The sequence below is a fragment of the Zootermopsis nevadensis genome, unplaced genomic scaffold (assembly GCF_977971745.1).
Source record: "Zootermopsis nevadensis isolate Lab colony 2312 unplaced genomic scaffold, Znev_1.0 Znev_ptg000003l, whole genome shotgun sequence".
Lineage (NCBI taxonomy): Eukaryota > Metazoa > Arthropoda > Insecta > Blattodea > Termopsidae > Zootermopsis > Zootermopsis nevadensis.
The window spans coordinates 12127801-12153970 of NW_028259135.1; the positions used below are offsets into that span (position 1 = coordinate 12127801).

A 26170-nucleotide genomic window follows, 5' to 3' on the forward strand; every position below is an offset into this window, starting at 1 on the left:
GGTGACTTTCTTCTAGGGTTACAACGATATAATTAGAAATGAGATTCTTGAGCGATGATCTGTACACTACTATCTTCTGAAATAATAACTCTTAGAACTTCAACTGCAAGTTCTATTTGACAGTGTAATAACGATCCTTATTCGGACATTTAGAATGAGGTTTTTCTTGGATGTTGCGCCGTGTACTTCCTATACGATCGACCTGAGAATGGAGGCGGTATGCACTTCGTTAAATGTCTATCAAACTACACGGCGCAATATCCCAGAGGACAATATTCTTCAAACTCTCCGCCAGGAAAACCTAAAATGTCGCTTCTTGGGATAGGATTTGTATCCCGTTGATTCAATTACATGAGGTTCAATCTGATCTGGATTTAATTGGATTTCTGTCAAGTTGTGTTTATAATCAACTAGCTCCAGTACATGGAATTATGTTTTTTTTGTTCCAGGTGAGTGACAGTAACATGACGAGAAATGTGTAGAAGTTCAGGTAACAAGTAAGCTGAAAACCAGTTTGACATGTGTTACTTAGTAGAGTTTAATTAACGCATTTCTTTTAACGTCTTATTTTGATTTGCTCTGACATTATAGAATTCTTTCTTTCTTCTGCGTAATGCAAACACTTTCAGCGAACTATGTTACTGACGGTTTTGGAGTGAGACAATTTCGCAAAATGTCGTTCGATGAAAATGAAATTTAATGTCCGAAGTTGACTGAGAATACGCAGTGTAATTAAGACACACTCACTGTTGCATAAAAATGAATTGGTCTATATTTATCAGCCAGCCGTTGCATTTCCTTTTGGTCTCCTTACCGCTCGTTGCATCATTTTCTACTCTGATAACTCATTAACATCATTGACTTTTATTCACGAGGCAACTACATCTTTCGAGTATAATGACATTTTTCTTGGTTTTATTAAGTATCTAAGCGAATGCCCATATATAAAATGTTTAAATAGACCATGGCCTAATCCTTGCAAGCTAATATAGGTCCTTTTAAAATAAATATATGATTAACATCCTGGTTTTGTAACAGTTTTGTAAATAATCCTGCTTCTTAACTGCGGTGATTTTAGCAATGTGGTACTTAGTTAATGCCCTCAAGCCAAGAATCGAAGAGTATTTATTCGGACGTTTTGTCTTCCGTTTGAAGACAGAGGCAAAGTCAGTTCCGTATGTCAAAAGTACGAAAAGCTTTTATACCGCAATGAAGGTAATTCGTATCGTAACTCATGTTTGAACGTAAATACGGCCGAGGTTGACGTTTCTACATTGCCTATAGGTATGAACAAAAAATTGGAAGCTGGAGGTTCAGGAGTTCAAAGTCTGCCAGGATTTGTGTATTCAAGGGCCTCAGACGCTTCCCATAATGCATTTCGATGAGGAGCTTTACACTGTATTGGACTTCGTTCTGACTTTGAACAGGTGGATGACTGGAGACTCTCGTGTTACGAACTTCACAAATAACAAATGCGGATTAGTTAAGCGTGATCCCTCCAACTGCTTCAGAAAGTTTAACATAAGTTCCTCATGTCTTGCATGGGAATCTTATCATTAACATACGTAACACGAACTCCTTGTCTCTGCCCCGTTGCCTTCTGTCTTCGGTGGCTGATGGTTGCTAGGAGACCATATAACGTGTAATGCATAAAGCGATCCATACCTATATTTGTTTCGTCGTTAAACAACCACACACGGTTTAAAAAATAACGTATTCTAGTAAATATTAATTTCTAGAAGTGCTGCCATGTGAATCCACTGAAGATATGTGTTTCAGTAAATTTATTTATTGCAGTTTGATATTTAATTATTAATATGTTTATTCACGAAAATGGCTGTCTTCTTGGTTATTGCGCCGTGTAGTTGGTAGAATTATACTGACGTTTCAGAGGTACTCGCTGCCTCCATCATCAGGGCTTGCCCTAACTACATAGTGCAAAATACCAGAAGACAGTCCCCTCCATATTTGCGTCCGTGAGAATCTGAAATCTCCGTCACATTATTTTTCGTCTTATCCTTGCGTACTATATGCCCAACCAATGAACATCGTACCGAAAGAAACAAAGAAGTTTTATAACTTGTCTTGAGTATCCTCTCTGAGAATGTGACCAATGAAGAATTTGAATGTTATTTATCGCATGAATTTTTCGTTTTCTATTCGAATTTCGGAATATTTGAACCGAGGATGTACCATACTCCTTTTGGGGGGAAACACAGACTGCTAATGTATGTTTCGTGAAAGCTCTACCCTCTCAGTATGGACCATTCTCATCCCGTACTACGTCATCGTTACGTCACACCGTGATTATCCCTGTGAGAAAACGATACTAGGATATAACGGGGGTGGGGGTGGGGTGTACAGAACGGACTGGCTCTCTATGACCGCCATTTCACCCTCGGATGCTCCAGCGAGATAACCCACACGACCAATAAATCCAGCCCCCTGTGCCGCCAAGAGACTGCACGTGAGTGGGTGCAACAGTGGAACATGTGATTAATCCTGCGACCCCCTCTTGTGTGTAAATGTTTGTAACAAGTAATATGCATTTCATGGAAAGTAATGAGTGTATTAACTGAGTTCTGGAAAGTTTCATCGTATAGCCTGGCAGACGTTCACTGACGTTTGGAGGTATTTACTGCTTCTATTAGTTATCGTCCTGACGACGGAAGCGGTAAGCATCTCTGAAACATAGATCAAAACCTGAACTTTATCCTGATGTACGTTTTATTCAAATATAAATTTTTATAGGAAACAGAATTTCAAAATATAGAAACTTCGATTAAAATTGTATCTTTGTTTTCTTACAATCCTCAGACCCCGTGTTAGGTGGACAGAGGCTTTTGTATAGAGAAGTCAGTTAGTAAATGATTTATTGACTTTTGTAAAATAATTTTCGGGATTGGTTAGAAGCAAATGGGCTTGAATTGAGGAAGGAAACACGAGTAACCATTGAACACAACATTACACGTCATAGCCATTCTCCCGTGCGTGTTCATGGCGTGGTGCTTAATTAGGTAGAAGGAGTGCGTCACCTTTTATCCTGTTTCAACTAACAGAGACGAATTGATGTTACTTAGACCGCTATTGATGGTTCGTAGACGATAATGTGTTAGCGGAGGTCGGGTGTGTTTCAAAGAGAATAAAAGGAAATGTATGAGGAAGGGAAGTGAGAAGATGTATGTGGAAGAAGAGAGAATGTAACTAATGAGAAGGTGGCTGCAAATGAAAGTGGGAAGAGCAGAGATGATGATGATGACGATGATAATGATAGTGTAGGTGGACCGTAAGTGGGGGGGGGGGGGGGGGGTAAGGAAATTTACGTCGCAAATTGTGTCCACACGAGAGCCTTCGTCACCGACGTTCACCCAGAACCTGGGAGCCACTGCTTAGAAATTGAGAATGTTTCGCTTCTTTGTGACGTTCCAGAACTTTTAGACGCTCGTTTTTCTTTGACATGGGTTTTTACTCCGAATTCTGGAAAATATTGAGAAACTAAGAACTCGTGGATGTTCAATGCTTTGAGAGAAGTGTATTTTAGGCTACGTCACGGAGGAAACTGTTTCTGACTTTTGCCTCTGTTACAAATAAATACACAAGACGACAAGTTTGAGGGCTAATATCGTGGAATAACTAAAAAAAATGAACAAATTAATTTATGAGAATCTACCCCATTTAATATAGACATTGATTCTTTTTTGGTTGAGATTAATATTTTGTGTGAGCATCTTCGATCGTACTTTTCCCATTGTCTCGTAGTTTGGACTGTGCACATGTGGACAGGCGTGAAAAAATTATACGCCTTTTAAACATTGTTTTTAAACGCATTTGCAGCTGCTGATTGTGTGGTGATTTTTTACTCATCATTCAAGACCTGAATTTAAAAAAAACGTACGCTTTTTTTTACAGTGTTCATAAATATTTCACAAATAGAATTGAATACACAATGAGGTAACCGTGGCAATCAAATAACTGCAACCCAAAATACTCAACTGTATTGCAATTGAAGCCCGCAAAATTACATTTCTGTGGTGTTTCTCTCTCATTACCGACTCATAACGAATATATCCATTTCCACCCTTTCAAGTCCACTCTCAGCATCGTTTCAAATAGCTGGAGTTTTCGATTATATTAACAGGCATGACTGGAGAATCGCCTGCGGACTGAGTTAAGGCTAACCCCCATACAGTACTGTCGGAGAAGTTGCCGCTAGGTCACGGCGGACTCGAACATTATATCTGATATTTGAGGTTCACAACCCAGCAGCAAACAAAAATGTCTTGTATTCCAGAAGTTATCACTCCGTTTTATCTTGAAAGAAACGTCTCTGGAATAAGACAGGAAATGTCTGTTGCTTAGTAGAGAACATGCACGTTCTTTGCAAAATCATTGAAATTTGAAGGTTCTTAGATGAAATAATTTCCAAGGTAGTTATTAATAAGAGATGAATTCGATTATTTTAATTTACAATTATACGAATTATGTGGTCTTAAGGTCGAGGGTCGGTTGTCCTGAAATGGGTGCATTTATGGTTTTTTTTAAATTCATAATTTACGTTCCTCCGTATATTGAATGAAGAAATATGTGAGTATATGGCAGAAATTATTTTTGAGCTGTTTGCTTGGAAAAGAGACAGGCCACTAGTATTTGAAACACGTGAATATGCGATTTACAGTCTCCGACCGAACACGAATGTGTATTGGTGACGAACAGTTGAACGCCCAGAGGCGAGAATTGTTGTTCTTGTATTTTTTTTTTTGTGCTGTGGATAAATACATTCTGTTGTTCACAATCACACAGTGGCCGGAACCGGGTGAGAGGTCTGATAAAGTGTAGCATGTCTGTATTGTCTAGCGTAGAGTTTTTTGTTTGAAGTTATTATTTAGTGAGAATATTATTTGCTACATTTGTTACCCGAAACACATTTTTACTGTAGTTTTATTTTATTTGTGGTTTATGTACCGTCGCTGTCGGCAGTTGAGATTATTTGGGGTATAATGACAGGGTTATTAATAAATAATGGGGTGGAAAGGATATGGAAGGAAGCGGTCATTGCCTGACTTTTTGTCCTATCTCAGAATCTGCCTGGAAGGAAAGCTAAATACCTCAGTCAGGTTAGTCGGTCCCCGAGCCGAGATTTGAACCTGACATGTGTAGAATTGGAAGCAAGAGTGATAAACACTCAACTTTGACAAGTTGACCGAATTTTAGCTTGTCAAGGAGTGTACCCCATGGAATCTCCGTGATTTGGATAGAACGATGAAGTAGGTACATGCAAGTAGAGACAAGCCTACAGAGTAATAAGCCACAAGTCATTAACCATCGCTTAACGAACTTTATCTCCGTAATCTCAGCCTGTCATTACAACGTTCACCAAACTTCAGTCCAACACTCATTACGCACCACGACTACACCAACTATCAAATCCTGCATACGTCATTTTGTCTGCCTCCACCTCAGAAGATACGAAGTAGACCAAAGGTGATTATAAGCAGAGATTAGCGAAGTAAATTCGACCTTAAGAGCAAATTCCTCAGTATAAGAATGGGATCAGGTGTGCTGGCGACTTTAATAGGACGAACCCAAGTCTCTCTCCCTCTCCCTCTCTCCCCTCCCTCATAAGGATTACACGGGGTAGCAGTATGGGTGGTTACAATGTCATTGAATTAAGCGGGGGCAGTATTTCTACCCTTAATTGTAGTATCCCACTCTGTAAACAAGTATTCAGTCTCTCATAATGTGGAGACGCCAAACGCAGTAGCCAAGTTATTAGAACGCCGGCCAGGGCCCGGGTTAAAATGACATCAGGATGTTTTCACTGAGATTTTCCGTAGTTTTCCTCTGCCATTCCAGGCAAATGTTTGGATATTAACTTTAATTAGGCAGCGACCTTTCCTTTTATAACCTGTGCAATTAATTATTCATTAATTCATCATGCCATTAAAAGTGATGCGGTCTGACCTATTGTCAGCGTTTTTAAATAAACAACAAATAAATAAGATGCTGTGCACTGCAGAGTAGTATATCCATACTCCAAGCATAGATAACAGGGAATGGTAACATGTGAGTCTTTGTAATTTTGAACTTTTGAATACTATCTTCGAAACTAATTCATAGAATTCGTCACATATATGAACGCGAAGGTTCACTACCATGTTTAGAAGAGCCAGTCAGTGGACTGTACCTTGAGCCAGTTGTATCCACTCCTTATCCTCACATATTTATCTAAAATCAGTTTTAATATTTGACTTATTTCCACGTCTTGGTCTCCCAAGTGGCTTTTACTATTTGTAGTGTTCTGAATGGAATTTTGTATGCGATGTATTTGTCACGTGTCGTTCCGTGCTACATGTCCCCACCCCTCTCTTCTTCCATGGTGTGATCCGTCGGAACAATAGGAATCCGGTGACTGTTTTCTTGAGTGGCGCGTGGTGAAGGCAGCGCGTGTTCAGGAAGCGAAACTTGGGATGACAAAACGCGTCTTAATTGAACTCAGTCGTGTGGTCCCTGAGTGTATCACCGAGGTTAAACTTCACACGGCGCTGGCAACTTTGTATCAAGTGCCAGAATCTGACTACGTTTGTTTGCGTAGATAAGTCTGTTTGTGTGTTGAAGTTTGTCTCAACTTTTGTAATTACAGTGTGTGTGTATATCAGTGCACAATGGAGTACTTCTCAGTTGCCTCCAAATTAACCTACATTGAACTCTGTAATTTCATCATAAACAAAAGAGAAGAACAAAGCAGTTGGGCAGAATAAATTGTCATTCCGTTTACATTGGAACAATCTTGAAACAATACGAAGTAAGGCAAGTGTTGGCTTAAAGGCTAATAAAGTGTTTTGTTTTATAATTTATATTTTTCATGAGATGATAAAGTTGCGTCATATTTTGATAAATATATATTGTTTAAATCTTGTCAGTCTAATCACAATAAAATTTCTATTAAATATTAAAATATTACTATAATTAACATTTAAATATTTAAAATATATTAAATGATGTTCTCTATCGAAATGTTCGATTTACATTAGATCATAACTTTTTACACGACATGTTTCAGTTCTAAAAGAACTATCTTCAGGTGTATAAAATATATAAACTTAAATATAATTTCTTAAATGCAACTTTTAGTCAGATGTTTATCAGATTTCAAATGATGTTTTCTTCTAGATTTATTGTATTGCCATGTTTGAGTTCAAACACGGCAATACTTCCAGATGGACGAAACTCCTCCACAACTTCATTTCTGGATGATACAAAAACAACAACAAAACGTTCACCCACACAAAATCATGTTAAGCACGACGTACATACAGAACAACTTCGAATACGATATTAAAATACAATAAATCTAGAAGAAAACATCATTTGAAATCTGATAAACATCTGACTAAAAGTTGCATTTAAGAAATTATATTTAAGTTTATATATTTTATACACCTGAAGATAGTTCTTTTAGAACTGAAACATGTCGTGTAAAAAGTGATAATCTAATGTAAATCGAACATTTCGATAGAGAACATCATTTAATATATTTTAAATATTTAAATGTTAATTATAGTAATATTTTAATATTTAATAGGAATTTTATCGTGATTAGACTGACAAGATTTAAACAAATTTATATTTTCTTAAAATAATATAGAGGGAAGTTTTAAGCCGTAGACGGAATTTTCGGATGTGAAAGGTAACCAGATAATAGACAAAAAGATTACTTATTCTGCAAATATGTAAGTATTTATACGTTGCTTTATATAATTTAGCATTCATTTCGAAGTAATTTCAAATCTGTACTTAAACGCGCAAAGTCTTATAGTGCAGCAAGGGTTCCGTAATTTAGCTTAAGATGGGCAGGGATTCAGTAGACCGAGGAACAATTGACATGCGTACAGAATTTTAGTTGGGAAATCTGAGAGGAAGGAGGTCACTTGAGAAACTTATGCGTCTGTGGCAGTATATCAAAATTGGTCATAAGAATGTAGAATGTGAGGATGTTGGCTGGACTGAACTGGCTGAGATCAAGGATCATCGCGGGCTATTGTTTACCCAGTAATAGTAGTTCCAATTTCATAAAAGGCGGGGGATATTTTAACCATTTTAACTACTTTCACGTTCTTAAGAAAAGTGTTTTTCTTGGAGATAATTAGTCTGGAAATATCTTGTGAATGGTGAGATAAAACATGCATGCTGCATGTTCCACGTATCTCATTATTTTTCATCTGATTATGTTAAATAATACATGGTGAAAAGAGCGAATTTTTGTCTAATTATTTTATGCGTGATGTTGGAATCGTGTAGTTCGCCGGAGCTGTTTTAGACTGTGTAAATAGGCGCCCTAGTTTAGGCTAGATTTTGTTCATGGTGTCGCCTATGGCTGTCTTTGTGTTAGTGCCTATCAATCGATCGGCTGTGAAAACAAGTGACAGACACAAGCTCTCTGCAACCGATACGCGGTGAAACAGAACATCGAGTCTGGCGCTCGATAATGCAGCAGCACGTAGTGTTGGAATCCAAGCGCATTCCTAGTGCTCTATGAGAGCTTAATTCAGGCTGCTGTTACTATTATATATATTTAATATAAATCACTAAACAAATAATCAGTTACAAGTAAATTATCTTGTTCATACTCGACTTTGGCTGACATGTACGTCATTATTCCCACCTGACACTCGGATTCGTAGGCTTAACTCCTACGTCATCATTAGTAACACCAGATTTTGGATTCTGTTTTCTCTTCAGAAAAGTCACGGAATATAATAATTTTATTATGTTCATACGAACTTCATGCTCAGACTACAAAACTATCAGCTGTTGCGGTAAATTAATAATCACTAATATAACAATATTTGTGTATGACAACATCCAGGGACATTCAGTTGAATTAAATAAATAAAAAAAATCCCTTGTCCTTGATTAAATATCCCACCTTGAAGATTGTTAGACTGGAGGCGTAACGCCGCGTATTATTAATGTCGATAGAATGAATTAAGGTGGATGGTGTGTTTCACGCTCCGGCTGATTTATATCCGGGGATGGGGCTCGATATCATCTTGCAGGAGGCTGAACGGGTTCCAGGTCCAGTTTGTACGTTGTGACGAAAAGAAAATATCCCTGGCAACGTTTGGATGACTTGAATAAGTAAATCAGACCTTGTCGTAGCTCAGGCGGATAGCCACCAGCTTCATACGGCTAAGACACAGATTCGTTTCCAGGCCAGTCCACGTGGGATTAATGGTGGGACGGGCTTCCTTCCGAGCCCCTCACCGGTTTCCCCTGTAAATAATATCATTCTACCAATATTTCTTATAAATTTATTTATTATCTGGGGGTTGGACAGAAGGGTTGTTAGCTGCTCGAGTCCACAGAGACATAGTTTTATCATTAGAAAGAGCATAAAATGTAAAACATAATAAAAATAACTTAATTTGTCGATAGATTATATTAAATGTGTTATTAACAACTAGCCTCTAGGCCGTTTCTAGGGGTGTACACATGGTTTTGAGAGGGGGAGGGTGTTATGTGATGAAGTTCTCTGGATCGATAATACATTTATTTGAACAGATAAGAGTTGGTTACACGAGGGCAGGTGCAACAGAGATAACTAAGTGTATTGTTAATGGCGTGACGCATGGGTCCCTGTGTGACGATCCTACGGTTGATGGGATGTCACGCCATGAAACTGCCTTCTCCAAACAAGTGTTAAAGTTAAATATTAACCAGGGCGGAACGTTGTACTCAGGAATAAATTGACTGGCGTGTATGTTATTTAACGACTTTTACACAAGCTGATTAGTTGTCAGATATTTCACAAAATCATGTGAGATACACGTGAGATTTGAGATCTGTCGTTGTAAGTACACAGTTGGGTGTCTTAATATACTACATTCTGATCGTAATTTAGATTAACAACAGTTATCGAGCACAGTGCTACGATGTGCCTGAGGAAAATAATGAAGGTTTCCCTCTGTTTAAGCACCGCGCCGTGGAGTCGTCGGGGGACGAGGAGTTACAGATCCAAATGCACAAATAAAGCGTATTGATTGGGTTTAATAAAATTGCCAAGCACGTTGGGACAAGAAAACTGTTTTTCAGTTCTGTAAAAGGTTTGCGCATAATGATGTGAAATTTAATGATTATGTGTGCAACATAGAAATTACATCGTTGCCGGAACACGTTGTTGCAACAGTGGAAACTGAGTTTATTGTTGTCTCACAATGAACTCGGATCGCAACAGTGACTTTGGATATAATTGTTGCATTTGTTATTTCTTTCGAGTAAGACAGATGTAAGTCCACATTTTATCTGAGATGTGGCATCCCGTGATGTGGCGTGAAGAACATCTTTGGAAATTCAGCGTACTCTAAGGAGTAAAACTTTAAAATCTTGTTTTATATTAAAAAGAAGAAGGGTTTTTTTTCAGTATTAGTATCTTGAATGTAGTATATATCACATTTAAGAACGGAACAAACGGCGATTTGCTGATGATAGCGTAAATGAATATAGCTTTGACAGTGAATTACAGACCAAGGCGTGATAGTATATTCCGACATTCCAACGTTAATAAAATATTTGCAAAATTAAATATTCTCATAGCCCTTTTTCGTTGACAGAATGAAGCATGCTTTTGCATATCTTAGGCAGCACTCCACACTCCTTCTGGTTGTGTGGTGTAACCTTTTACCTTGGGGGAGCCATATTTTCTGAACTCCATGCATACAGTACGACAGGGGTTTTACCCTAAAGATGCAGCTAGCTCCAGTGCTGATGTAATTAAGATATTGACTTCTTCTTCTTCTTCTTCTAAGACTGAGATGGAGAAGCAACTTTGACATTATCTGCTGGAACCACGCAGCAAGGAGCCGCTGTAGTGTCTGTGCCGCGGACCGAAATAAGGGGCGACCTTCTCTTCGCACCGAATTTGGTACGCCTCAATAATTCTCTGGCTGCTTGCCAGTCTGTTTTACTTCTTGTATCTCGCTTTCAGCCATTTATGATTTTTTCCTAGTCCGTCTCTTTACGCTGCTCTCCTTCGATGGGAAAGATGGTGTTAATGAACGGTGTTTGTTCAAGGAATTTATGAACGTGCTTTTTGTTCCTAACACAAATCTGAATAGTCGAAGTATACCGTGTTTGCCAGATTAATCCCACCAGACTGACGCTGTGCAAGGAAGCCTGTGGTGTGGATTTTACGTGGCTGTTGCAGAATGGAAGTCTGCAGTGACTTGTAAGAGGGCTGGCAATAAACAACTGAACTGGTGCTTCGCGCGGAAATTAGCTGCACGGAGATTTTTTCGCTGTGCAGGTAATTCAACTGTTCTGAAGCATCTCCCATCCGAATATAATACCACTCTCCCAGTTAGAGGAGAAACGCTTCCACGGGTAAAATAAAGACCCCCTGCTTAATTAAACACAATACTATAAAGACGCATGGTATAACTCCACATACTTAACCTGAACACAAAGTGGAGCTTAACGTAGGATATGAGGTTTCCACGGCGGTGAGTCTGAAGATGGCAGAGAACCTCTGAAACGTCGGCAAACTCCTACCAGACTACACGGCGCAGCAACTCAGAAGACAGCCATCTGGAGCTTAACGCTTTGCCTGATTGACCACCGGAGAGAGAGAGTCTCAGATGTCTATTTTATAGGAGACTGGATGGACGCCTAAATAGGCTTTGTTATGTTGGCGCCCCTGCAACGTAGTCGCTATAAACACGAAAGTTTCTCTAGCAGTCTTCGAACATACGATCACAGTTTCTAAGTATCTGCCGTGATTATACTAATTAAAGCCTGTATTCACTTCAGTACGCTGTTAGAAGCCATGCAGTTATATCTAACAAAGCATTATTCCATAGACCAGTGGTATTCAACCTTTTGTGTTCGCGTACCCTCAGATATAATTTCTCTTCAACTTTGTACCCCCAAAGTTGTTGGTGTATAATTCAGGTTATACATAGTATATAATCTACATCTAAAATAAATTAAATAAATTACATTACCGAGTATTATACGAGGCGCGTCCCAAAAGTAAGTTTCCCACTCGTCCCACAGCTAGCAAACCTTATATTGAGCGAAGCGACTGTGCGTACGTGATAGAGCAATGACGTAGCATGGAGCATGCACTAACGGCACTTCCCGCGTTCTCACAGTAGCATCGTTGCAGCTGTTGAAGATGGAGGTTCTTATTCCAGCTCCCGCCGACTGTGAAGTGCGGTCAGTGATAACGCTAGGCCGCACACGGCTCGACGGACAGCAAGTCTCCTGCAGGAGTTCAGCTGGGAGGTGTTTAATCATTCACCCTACAGCCCGGATCTCAGTCCCAGTGATTTCCATCTTTTCCTACACCTCAAGAAATTCCTGTCCGGTCAGCGTCAGCGTTTTGAGAATGACAGAGAGGCGGAGATGGTTGTCACACAGTGGTTCCAATCCCAGGCGGCAGACTTCTACGACACAGGTATTCAAAAGTTGGTCCCACGGTATGACAAATGTCTCAATTCCGGTGGCGAATATGTTGAAAAATAGCTGGACAGTTTCTGTATCTGTTGCAATAAATATTTCCATGAAATTGTGTTTTGTTTCTGTAAACGGCCCCAGGGAAACTTACTTTTGGGACGCGCCTCGTATTTATCATAAAATAATATATATATTTTTTTAAATTTCACGTACTCCCTAGTTGGACCACCCAAATGTAACCGAAAACATTGAATAATTATATTATCTAGTATTCATTTCTTTGGGAGATATGAGTTGAAGGAGAATGGATTTTGTTGACCCAGGACATGGTCCGGTGGAGGGCATTGGTGAATTAGGTGATGAACCTTCGGGTTCTGTAAGCCATCTAGTTAGTAAGTTAGTTAGTATTCTGTTCTCAAAATATGTCGGTCCTCCCAGGACTAGCATCAAGTGAGACTCGTGCATAACTACTTAAACTATGTAATAATGTGTTATCATTAGCTATTACATAAGAAGTTTCCGGTTATGATGACCCTGATAGGACAAAAACATTTTGGAAACTGAATAACAAATAAGTAGTTATTTAGTACTCTCTGTTATGTTTAGATGTTATATATCTTTGTATTTGGTTTTAAACAAACGAACGGACGTAAAAGTGAAGTTGCGGAATGACGCGTTCATAAATTGTTACGGTTCCATTATTATTTTGCTGCTGAATTCTGCAGTGTCTTATGGGTGCTGATCGTAGAAGCTGCTTCAGTTTTATATACAATGTCTCGTAAAGCGAGCCATAGCTCCTGGGAAACTCGAAACGTAATAAACAAATTGCATAATTCTGTGATACGTAGCGACTTTTCCAGACCATAAGCCGGCCCCCATGTGATCAAGGCGTCTAGAACACAACAGTGAACTTAGTACAGCCAGCTGCAATAGGCAGTTGTAGTACGCAGAATGTAATTTAATCTTATTGAAACCTCTGAACTAGATAGTATTTTCACCTTGTTTGTTGACGTTCAATAATAGTGAAAACTTGTATCAGGTTTGCCACACAAACCCAAAACTGAAACGATTCGAAAGGGTCGCAGATTTTATTACGAAGCATAGTCTGTTTAAGTAAAACAAACTAAAATCTATTTTTTACACATAATCTGAAAGCAAACGTATTATTTCATCACCTTTCATATGAAAGCTCCATATGCTTTATTTATTTTGATATATTATTACATGCAACTGTAACGGTGCCCGCGTATGTTATGCGGTCGTACACAAACGTATCGGTATTTAATGATTCACAAACACGTAACAGCTTTGTAAATAGCGATTGTTAATTCGGTGAATTAGTTCAGAATCGAATTATTCGTTATTTTAATTTGCGTTGCAAATTTAAAACGAATGATTAATATGTTGATGGAATAAACGTTGTTATATATGAAGCTGTAGTAATCATGTTATTTGAGCTGCCACTTGAACAAAGAAGGTTTATTTCTGTATTTATCGCTTTTCTTCATTCCTCTCTTTCTGTTTCTGTAATATGAAGCAGACACCAGTTAACCACGCGCTAGTAAATAATAAATAATGATACCAATATTAATTTCGTTGTGGTCTAGCGGTTAGAACGCTGGCCTTGTAATCCTGGGGTCTCGGGTTCGATTCCCGGCGGTGCCCGAATTTATAACTTGTGTTGGGCAAGGCCGTGGTCTAGGCAACACGGAGTTTTCCTCCGGGGGCTTCCCCGGTTTCTCCGTGGCATCCCATTCACACACAGAAGAAGGCAATGGCAAACCACTTCTGGATCATCTGCCAAGAACGTATATGAACAGGTCCCAGTCCGAGAAAAGGATGGAAGGATCCTGTTCATATGGACCTGTCGTCAGACAGAACACTACAAATAAAAAATAAAAAGTTCTCTTACTGTTAGAAATACCACTGCCTTGTACTTCCATCTGTTTCTTGTTCCAAAGACTGGCTTTATACGTCAAATGATAACGTAATTAATCTTGCGACTGGTGATTGTATGCTCTGTTACGGAGAAGAAGTTGAAGTTACGAAACGTCGCTTTTCAGGAGAAGAAGAAACGAATACAGATATCTGTGAAATATCTAATATACTTTACTCAGTAACGTGTTTGATTGTTAATTGTATCAGAATTATTTTTCTTCAGTAATATTACTCGATTTTCACTCGAATTTCTCAGTTGATTTATGTAATTTTGACTACTTTTTGGCACAACTCTGTTGTCTTCAACACCTCAGAATTTCTCTAAAAATGCAATCTTGTCCACTTGTCAGCGTTTCGCGTACTTAAATCGTTTTTACACTTACACAGTAATTCTGGGGGTAATGTGTCCGTATTGAGGTTTTACTGCTAGATGAACTTGTGAGGGGAGGATGAAAGTTTTTTTCAAACATTCCCCTTTTCAGTGAAAAGATTTTCTTTACATCTGTCATGAATTGTAGATGTCCTCCTTTTTGTGTTCCCAGTATCTCCTTTTCAAATCAGGTTCAGTGATTTGGAAAGAAAAAAGTTTAATCCCTCTTGTGTATTTAAATAGTTTAAACGATTCTGTTGAATATGTGTAAGGAATTTATAGGTTTTATGTAGTTCCCATTATAAACAACGGTATTAAATAATTGGTCTGTGTAACTGAGTAGTGTTGTGATTTCTTTGAGGCTGGAATTTAAATTGTAAATGTTACTTGGGGCCTACATGAGTCCTTATAAATCTCTTTCTCGTTCTGCGTCGAAAGGTCTGAATGTTATAAACGCGCGTTTCTGTTACGTTACTAAAGAGTTTAATTTTTTGAACACATAAACATTTCTGTTATTTCAGTATAGTTTGTTTTATGAATGATACAGTCTGTGAACAGATACTTTCGCTGGGATTTCTATACGGCTGTGTCCGAATTTATAGCCACAAAACGAAATACTTTAGCTAGAGTTGTGCTTTATAAAATCGAAATACTTGTACCTAGTAACACACATGTTGAAACACGTATTAACATAAGACGGTATATATTCCAAGATCTTGTATTTATTTACTCTCTGTAAATAATGGTCTGCTGACGGAAACTTACTTAAGACTGCTGCTTAATTTCATAGAAATATAAGAAACTCCATGCGAGGAGGGGGTAGTTTAATTTTAAATTTAAGTGTAAATATGATTCGACAAGGCTGGTAGTTTGTTATAAAGGTGTGAAATGCAATGACGCAGAACATTTTAGGACACTTTTTGTTTACGTACTTGAAGTGTCTTATTTCGAAAGTATTTTATAAAATTTTATTACCCATGGTGTATGAACTATTCTGATTGTGAAGTGTTGCACTACCAGTGGTACATTGAAGAGGGAAAGTACATGTTTACAAGAGAGTTACAGGGAACGGGGTTAGTAGCGGGGTGGGATAATAGGGAGGCTTACCCTCTGTGCTCCACAGCCGACCAGCTTCAAAGCTTGTACTGTATCCGAAATGCATTGAAACCAAACTGAATCTAATTCTCATAGATGTACTGTACCCATAATTGACTGAGTTTGGATTATTATTAAATTATTAAATTCTGTCCAAAATTCACGTCTCCCTTTCCCCATTTGTTACAGACTTTTTTACATCCTTCTATTATCGCATTCCTTTCAATTCCTTGCAAATGAATGCGCACTTTGTAGACAGGAAAACAAGCGAAACTGCATTACTCACGTGTTTCAACTGTCATCAACTCATTTTCCCTAGCCAACTATTTATATCACCTTCTGTTACTAGGTTTTCCTCTAACTATATTCAGTCTAGCGGCAAATTACCTTTGCGAAAGCTAATAGAATTACAGGCACAATCCATGTACCGCTCAGCTACAAAAAAAACCCTATTACTTACAGAGTCAAAAAATTTCTGCTGTGGCTACTACTACTAGTAGTAGTTCTACTGATTTGAAGTTTCCACTAATTTGGTTTGTGAACAGAGTTGACTCACGATCATGTTCAGTGGCGGAATTTGATTTTAGGTCAGTTGAATATTCGAGGTATTTTACCAAAAAGACACGATTCGCAATTATATTTACCTGACAGCTTTCAGTTTGTATCAGAAATGTAGCGTTTAATAAAACTCCGTTAAAAACTGGTGAATTAAACCTGCTAAAGGACAGAACGTGTTTCTGTAACATCTTTTAATTTTGTACTCTGTCCAAAAGTTGTGTAAAATATTATGCTCTTTCGATACCTCTTACAGAAATCCATTGGCAGGCAATAATACTGTAACCATGTTTATTCCATTGGTACTGAAATTTAAGAGACAAATGATAGTTCCAGTATTGAAAAAGTTTCGGGTTGAGTCTTCCCTTTATGTTGCACAGTAATAATAAAATATGGCACAGACAAAACTGTTATTGCTTTGACCCAAGTTTTTCCATATTCAACCAGCGCTCTTCCATATACATGAATATCCAAACTTAAAAGGGTCAGACACATAAATAACATGAATTGCCAAGAGAACGAGACAGCCAAGGGGGTTGAACCTCGTTCTGTAAGTTGGGAACGTTACATGGTTCAGAAGACAGCGAAGTCAGCGACCACGGGGGCGAGTAAACACGTCTATTTAAAAATAAAAGACGTTTCAGCGTGTGAACACGTCATGAAGAGAGTGGTACTGACAAACAGGCTTTCTTTCATATTATCCAACCAAAATTTTGCATGAATCTCTTGTGTCTCCCTTGCGTGCCACTTTCCTCGCCCACCCGATCTGTTGACGTAGCTCTTAATTATGCAGTTTTCTGTGTCTTTGAATTTCGTCCACCTTCTGAAGAACATGCATTCTCCTCAGTGCTCTGTTCTAAAAGAAAGTCAAAATATCTATTATTCCCTTAATGCGAGATGCCGAAACATTTTATAAAATAATATCATTGATTTTATTTTAATTAGTTAGCAGGGTAGTTGTGCGGCCATATTGAACGACCTATAACAGACCGATAATGGTCGCTGTTGGCTAGGACATTTAGAACCTGTAATGCAAGATAGTTCATTGCATATTTTAGCGTACCATTCTTTCCACATGCCCACTTAATGCGAGTAATGTAATATAATGGAGCTAAAATAAGATTACGTCTTGAAGAAGGCAACAGTAGCAACTGTAATTGTCAGTATCCATTCCGTGTGTATGATCTGTGGAACCTGCTTCGTTTATTGTTGCACGCCTGAGGGCTGCGCGATAGACCGTCCCGCTACACATTACTGTAACGCGAGTTGCGTGTAGTGTTGAGATAGTGGTGTTAAACCATGTCATCCGTTACCAGTTGTATTCATGGGCGGGGAAAAGGACGTATAGGATTGTTTTCTGTCTTAGAGTCCCAGCTCGTGAGGCAGTAATAATTGTTTTAATTTGCGCAGAAGTATAGCCTATTATTACGTTTCTCATTCAATAGAGCAATGAAATTATTGTCAGCGCACGCTGGTAGTCGATCACCTGATAAGAAGGGTAAAGCCAAGTACCATGGTGACGCGAGAGTTAAATATACCTGAGACAGAGGACATTTTTGAGTATGTCTGGACCAACTTAAAAATGTCGATTCTGGAAATTACTGAAGAAATAGAGTCTCTCATGGGAAACTGATAGTCACTTAATTATACAATAATATTCCCAATTTTTGTGGGACTTATGTTGTTGTATTTGGTTATCAGTTTTGTTTTGTTGGGGCGAAAGGAAAATTAAGTACACATTCTGATTCTATCAGAATTTAGTTGTGAATCATAACACAAAATTTATTGATCATTTCTCGTGAAATCTCGGAGTCGTACCTCTAGACATTCTAACAGGCATCTCTCCATTTTGTTTTCATTTTATGAACTTACTTAAAGAAATGCAGAGAAACTAAATAATAGTACCTTGTTATCTGTATCTGATTGTAATATTGCTACGAAAGATATATGCACAGAGGACAGTTAGACATTTGCTGACTGGTTTGTGCGATCAAATTAATATAGTTTCAGCAAATAAACCTATTTATGTAATATGAAATGCAGATTGAAGGTACATATTTAACTTTCCACTTAATTACATAAAGCGTATCCTGTTTCTGATTGAAATTTAATAATGTTTATGACCCGAGGGCTTTCTGTTCTGCTCCTCAGCGCTTAGCTGACAGTTCAGCGCAGCAGATGTGTTACTTGCTCGAAATCTGATCGATACAAAGTCAGTTGTGGTGGGTGGAATTCTTGGATTTTTTTTTGTTTTGTTTAATGCGCGTTGTTTACACAAATCACACAGTGTATGGGAATATTAAAGATCTGTCCGTCTGATCACATGCTATACCTTTTGAATTACTGAACAAATTTTGATGAATCTATGCATTAGACATAGACATAATGAATTCTAAGGTGACTTTGAGATTGAAAACGTTCAAATCCTTTCTTTGCACGAGAGACAAATACAGTTTTATCGATTATCCAGGAAACAGCTCATAGTATAAAACATGACAAAACTACATCTACGACGATCTATAACTTTATGTTAAAAATCGACATGAAGATGGCTTCTTCTGGGTTGCTGCGCCGTGTAGTCTGATATAAGTTTAACGACGGTTTAGAGGTCCTTGCTGCCTGCATCGTTATCTGTAAAAGTGTGCCTGGACGTAGTATATTTCTTTCAAAGGAAAGAATTTTTTTTGTAAAATTTTATAACACCTTCTGGCTACTCTCTTGCACACTATTGAAAAAGTGAAACATAAGAAATTACTGAGTTTCTTGTTGCTTGAAAGTTGAAAGTCTGAACTCCCTCTGGTGTGTGGGAACAAATTTGTTCTGTTAACTTCTACTCAGAGATTTAACATCAGAAACAGCTAAACGTATCGCCTTCAACTGACGACTGAAGACTCTTCATATCGATTCTGTTGTTAGCGTCCATTCCGAATCCCGGAATATTATTCGGTGTGATGAATAGAGAAACTGCAACGGCATTGGGTTGCAACGTAGATCTGTAGATATACTGTTACATTAACGCGCAATTTAATTACGTTTGTAGCTTCGTGCTGTAGGGATGGACACAACAAAAGCCCCCCGTACTTGAAAGCTTCCTTGATCATCACTTGTTTGTTCCGACCGTCTGTAACATACAAATTGAATTATACGCAGTGTCTTAACGATGCTTTAGCTGTCTTGTTGTCCCCCTCTCTGAGTAAAACGCCTGTTAATTCGATTATAATTTTCCCTCTCTTTGCCTGCCTAAAGTATACAAGCCGATAGACAGACATTCTATACGGTATCGTTGTGGAGGGGGGGGGGGGGGAGCCCAATTTACCATCGCACACATCCAACTCTATATACGAGAAGCGATTTTTAACCAAAAAGATACTTTTCAAAAACATTACTGTGTTTGCCTTTACTTTAGATTTGCCCAAGCAAATACGACCTTCGTTTACTGGCATGTGAAGTTTGTTTAACCATTATATTATCATAGGAAATTAGAAATTATTGGTTCAACCGCAAGATCCTTTCTGCTGTAAAGAATTCGTGAGCTTCGTAAAAGTTTTCCCCCCCCCCCCCCCCCCGGGCCATATTCTGTGTTGAGTCTTGCTTGTACGCAAGCAGACCGTCATCTGTTTCACCATCAGACTCCATAACGTAGACTGGAGAAGAGGCCTAGGTGTAATCAATCATAGAACTAATTTAAAACATTCCGTTACATAAGGAAAGAAGTTCTGTCCTAGCTTTGTGTACGCCATGAGGTCAATTTATAAACTTGTATAAACTAACTTATTCAAACAAATTGAAAAACGGAAATCTTTCCTAACACCCAAAAATGAAATATGACGTTGACTTTGAGGAAGCCGGCTGTCAAATACCAAGATCATCCTGTTTCGGGTGTTGTAAGACGTGTTTTATATTGCATCCGGCAGGATAAGGAAGTTAAAATATCTTCGCATCAAGCACACGTATCTGATGTTCGTGTTTTCTTCATTCTCTTATATGAGGAATAAAGGCGGCCATGCTGTGAATCTGAAAAGTGAGTATCCAATGGCATTACTGAATTTCTGGACTTTGTCCATCATCTGGTATTCCGAACGGGACACAACTTTTCAGAAACTGGATCTGTTTGTGACCTTCTTTTATTTTACCTTTTTATCATTCCTTTGTTTATTTATTTTTCTGCTACACAGCACACATTTTCCGCCCAGAACGTGAACAATGTTCACAGAAAACCTCCCGATAGAGCCACTGGATGGCCAAGATACAAGGTTCCGTAAAGTAGACAATTCAGTTTTGGGACATCAGACTTCAGGGTATTTCTGCAGCAAGCATGAAAATACAATCTTCCGTGACATTCCGCCGTGTAGTCTGGCAGAGGTTTACTGACGTTTCAGAGGTGCTGTCTGCCTCCGTCATCAGGGCTATCTTAAAAGACATATCTTCAAATTTCATAACGGTGCATATACATCTGATTTCTTCACCACATGTTAGTACAGAAGCTAACCTAACCTAACCTAAACTGTGGGCGGGACGTGTAGCACGTGTGTTAAAACACAAGGTATGAGGTCATGGACTTGACTGCTTTATCTGGGGATAGGACGAAATTTGAAATTTGGGGTCTTGTTACTAAACCTCGTGTTCTATAAAAGGCAAGTAATTTCGTGAACAGTTCGTTGGCCGTCGTGTTTTCAAGGGTTCTGTTCTACGGAGATAGATAAAGTAAACTTAGAATAATGTAAAAAAAATATGTATTAAAAGTTATTCTAAATTAACCGGCCACTGTGAACATGCTTTGTCTCTACCGAATCTCAGAGACGGTGTTCCAGACAGCGGAAGTGTTCAATTAATGCTGCGAGGCAGCGACGGATGGGGCCCGAGTTATTTAACTTCTTGAAGTTTCGTTCCGAGAAGCAGCCATTCAAGTGTTCGTCAATCCCTGCAGTCTCCCTTGAGGACCCCGATGACTTTCTGTTTCTTCAGACACTGCTGACTCACCCTCGAGGCAGCCATTACACACACACAGAGGGAGATGCGAGCAGAGGGAAAGTGGAAGTCGGCTCGCCGATTGTTCGGAGTTCAGTATCTACGAATTTTAATACTATAAATTACACGCTTTTTAAATACAGTGGATTTTATAATTATCTGTAACCTTAAAATCCTAATCACTGCGTGTATATATATATATATATATATATATATATATATATATATATATATAGGCTATTAAAATTAAATTTGGATCCAGTAGGTGAGTCGCGCGGAACACGTATCAACTGAAGTTGAGTGCAGGAAGGTTAAATATCGGATTTTCCATCGAATTTTTATCCTCCAAGTATTTCCCCCCCCCCACACACACACACACAACTAGAACGAGTGTCGCCACGTGAGGTCTGGAGGGGAAAGACGCTTCAGGGATGTACAAAGCTGAATATCATTACGAATCAGTTTTCCTGCTTGTACAAATCATGAAATTTATATTTCATAATAAGTTCAATCTTGTCTCGTTATATTTTAAAATATATCAAATAATGTTTAATTACAGTTTTATGTGAGTGTGCTTGGGATATTTGAGAGTCGGGTGGTCAGCATATGTGAACTTGAGGAAGATGAAGTTATCGGATGACAGAAAAACTGACCCTCTATAATTTGTATGACCATGGCTGTCTTTATGACTCTAATAATTGAGGCAGCAAACACCTCCGAAACGTCTGACAATATCTCCCACACTACACAGCGCAACTTCCCAGAAGACAGATCTTCATACTCGTCTCCATGAGACCCTGAAATATCACTGTATTATTTGTACCACATATACCAAATGTTGTTATGGTATCAAATCAAAATTGGAATTAGACGGGCTCGGTACGTAAAAGCATGTTTGCATGTGTATTTTATACCCTAGTATTATGATTTTTTTTGGTCTCGTGCTTTGTTTACAATCCTAGTTTCTTTCTGCTTGTATCCAAACAAAACGTCGCATCTAGGCCCGTATTTGAGAAGTTCAGACGAAGCTGAATCAGCACATCGTTCAATTCTCTGGATGGAATATCACCACGAAAGAGATGTTCCTAGTAAGGAAGCGATCCTGAGGGACAGGACGTTTGCTTCTCCGTTCTTCCCCATTTCGTCAATGTTACATCCTTGCTCGTACCAATGTAAACCCCGTGGCTGTCGGCCGCTCTAGGGAATACCATCCATCGAAACCTCTGTTGCACTTCACCAAGCCTCCTCCTCCCCCCCCCCCTTACATACTAATACAGAGACAGAGATAGAAGTTCATAAAATGAGACTTCAGTTCAGAAAAAGAAAACTTTCCGACTTGGCCTGCAATTGTTAGTTCAGCGTTTTCCTCTGAAAATTACTGAGATTTATAACGTGTGTGCGTGTTGAAATTTTATGTGCATGGACCGAATAAGATGGCGATCATCAAAGCATCGAAAATTTGTCGGAAAATAAAAATAAATTACTGTATGTAATGTTGGTGGGGAAAAAAATCATTGTGAAACCATCCATCACTGTGACTGGCAAGACTTCTACAAATTTAATATTTTAATAATATAAGGCGGTGATCTAATGTGAAGTGTCTGGTACTGAAAGTTACGATGGAAACGTTTTTGTGTGTCCATTGAGAATGGACTGAAATTACGTACACATGTTAAAACTGCGTAATAACGAGTCGTACAAACATTTTACTGCTTACAGTTGAAAGGAAATCATGCAGGACTCGATTTAAAAGTTACTGATATTTTCAACCTTAAAATAATATCAGTGTTTTGTTAGCGACTTTCATTTATTGATATTCAGCTCGCGTTTTATGTTGCTGTGAAATGTTGTGGAAAGGAAAAATAACAGAAAGTGTGGGGTTGGGGGGGGGGGGTAAGCATAGCTGGCGGCTTTTGTATAAAACGTGTCAAACGAAATCATCTGAAATTTGAATAATTTATGTAAATGCCTCAAATCTCTTTTCTGCTCCTAAAGAGACGAACTTCATACACTTTTACTTTTGGACTGTTCTGGGTGTAATGCCCGAAGTATTAACGTAGTGATGGTTTCCACTTGTATAAATTAAATTTAACTTTATTGGAGGGAATTTGCGGTCGTTTTAAATTGGCACGGAATCCTTCCCTTTCTCGTAGATTGTGAATAAGATAAATCGGTTGTGATTTCTAGTCTTTCGGTGGTTTTACATTTGTTTCAGACCTGTAGAACTGTTTGTGCGTGTGACTTGCTTGTACATTCTAGATTCTTTTCACAAAAACATTAAATCTTATCAGTCTAATCACAATAAAATTCCTATTAAATATTAAAATATTACTATAATTAACATTTAAATATTTAAAATATATTAAATGATGTTCTCTATCGAAATGTTCGATTTACATTTGATCATCACTTTTTTACACGACATGTTTCAGTTCTAAAAGAACCATCTTCAGGTGTATAAAATTATATAAACTGAAATATAATTTCTTAAATGCAACTTTTAGTCAGATGTTTATCAGATTTCAAATGATGTTTCCTTCCAGATTTTATTGTATTTTAATATCGTATTCGAAGTTGTTCTGTATGTACGTCGTGCTTAACATGGTTTTGTGTGGGTGAACGTTTTGTTGTTGTTTTTTATCATCCTGTAAAGTAAATAATATAAAGACTAAATGAATATTAATAAATTAGAAATAGAAAATAAAATAATATATTTGATATTATATATTATTGATCAGTTTACTCTTGACCGTCCGTCTGTCTTCCCTGAAGTAACCAACGCCAAAATTACCTAACCGATTTCGATCAAACTCGGTTTGATATACATTCACTTAAACTTGTGGAAGCTCTTTTATGTTGATTATGTTTATTTAATTTCACTGTTAGGTTGATTGCTTATGTACCGAGTACTAAGGCTGTTGAAAAATATAACGTGCGATGCTTGACTTTTGGCAAACCATTTTGTGTTTTAGAGTCAGGAGCACTGCTTATGAACATTGCCCACATGTCCATATTTAATCCACAGAATGAGAAGTGAAAACACGATTTATTACGCGTACGGAAAATTTAAATTTCTTTCGTATTTCGTTGATCTCATAGACGTTTTTTGGTCGTCTGTTTAGTACCGTGGAGATATTTATACCAATGTTTGTTTCTGTGTTGCAGGATCGGCACTCCTGCAGATCGTGGAAGTATACAAGGAGATTCAAGCCCAGCAGATGAACATTGTGAGTACAATTACTTTCTAAATGACTGTCAGATTAAAAATACAGACTACTGTAGTGAGTTTGAGCGAGGATCTTAAATTACAAGTGAGATTTGTGGTTTCCGTGGAATCGAATATAAAGCTCGCCATATTCTGGGTTGATTACGGACGTTTCAGAGGTACTTGCTGAATCTATTATCATGGCGATTCATCGTATGTTAGTTTCTTACAGACTGCACCGCGCAACATCTTAGAAGACAGTCATCTTCGACTATATTTCACACTTTTTCAAACAATCTTTTGGACCAGATATTGATAACGGAAGGCGACGGAGCTACATTTTTAATTTAAATTCAAAATAAGTTAATTTACTTCTCGTTAAAATTTGAATAGGTTTGATTATATTTATACTGATATTTACTTGAAAAAACAGAACAAATTATTTCCGCAGAAAAAATTGCTCTTAAAAAGTAGCCCGTCCCGTGCCTCACTCGAATTGGCTTTATCTCAACAGACATCTGTTATTGAGTTGAAACTGACGAAAGAGGCAGGTGAAAAAGTTTAAAAGCGGAGAGAAAAAGAGACAGACACCGAAAGAGAGGGAGAGAAAGGAAGTAATTATTGCAATTCCCCGGGGCCACTAGCTATAGACAGTACTGGTGGCTGCTCTCCATTAAGCCCTTCTCGATACGCCACTGTTCGCGGGCTCGTTTAGTGGTTGCTGTACGGGATCAGAAAACGAAGCCCGAAGTTTAAATCGAACCTGCTCTGTTGAGTGACTGTGGATGGACTTGCATATTGAATAATGGAGTCATTATCCGGGGACCCGGAATATTGGAATAATCCCTGCCGTGTGTGATCTGGTGGGAATCTTTCTACCATTCAATATATCGATATTCTAATTAGAGGAATGCTCGTCATTGTCTCTAATACAAATACGCTGACGCTGACCGGACAGGAATTTCTTGAGGTGTAGGAAAAGATGGAAATCACTGGGAGCGAGGTCCGGGCTGTAGGGTGGATGATTAAACACCTCCCAGCTGAACTCCTGCAGGAGACTTGCTGTCCATCGAGCCGTGTGCGGCCTAGCGTTATCACTGACCGCACTTCACAGTCGGCGGGAGCTGGAATAAGAACCTCCATCTTCAACAGCTGCAACGATGCTACTGTGAGAACGCGGGAAGTGCCGTTAGTGCATGCTCCATGCTACGTCATTGCTCTATCACGTACGCACAGTCGCTTCGCGCAATATAAGGTTTGCTAGCTGTGGGACGAGTGGGAAACTTACTTTGTGGACGCGCCTCGTATTTCGCTATCTACGAAACCTTTTTTGTTCATGCGAGTTTTCGTTCTGTCAAATCCATTATTTCCGCCTTCAACCCTATATACCCGTAGTCTGTTTTGTCTTGAAATAGACCCAGGGGAATATAGAAGAAGCTGATAACTCACAAAAAGCTATCGTGTCTTATTCTCCTTCTGTGTGAGCTGATAAGCACATTTGTGGGCTCAAGGCATTGTCGTACGGTCTCCAGGTAAAGCACATAATTGTCTGAAGATACACAGATTCGTTCTTAACTCCTGTCAGA

At 38.5% G+C, this 26170-nt stretch overlaps 1 protein-coding gene across 3 annotated transcripts in view; it reads left to right on the forward strand.

Annotated features, from left to right (window-relative positions):
* Positions 1-26170, forward strand: part of IRSp53 (Insulin receptor substrate 53 kDa) — a 213701-nt gene that overhangs the window by 174138 nt on the left and 13393 nt on the right. For all 3 annotated transcript variants that reach the window (XM_087342538.1, XM_022081336.2, XM_087342539.1), the window contains exon 5: positions 24545-24606. In XM_087342538.1, the coding sequence (XP_087198664.1) occupies positions 24545-24606 (62 nt within the window). The remainder of the gene's footprint in view (positions 1-24544; positions 24607-26170) is intronic.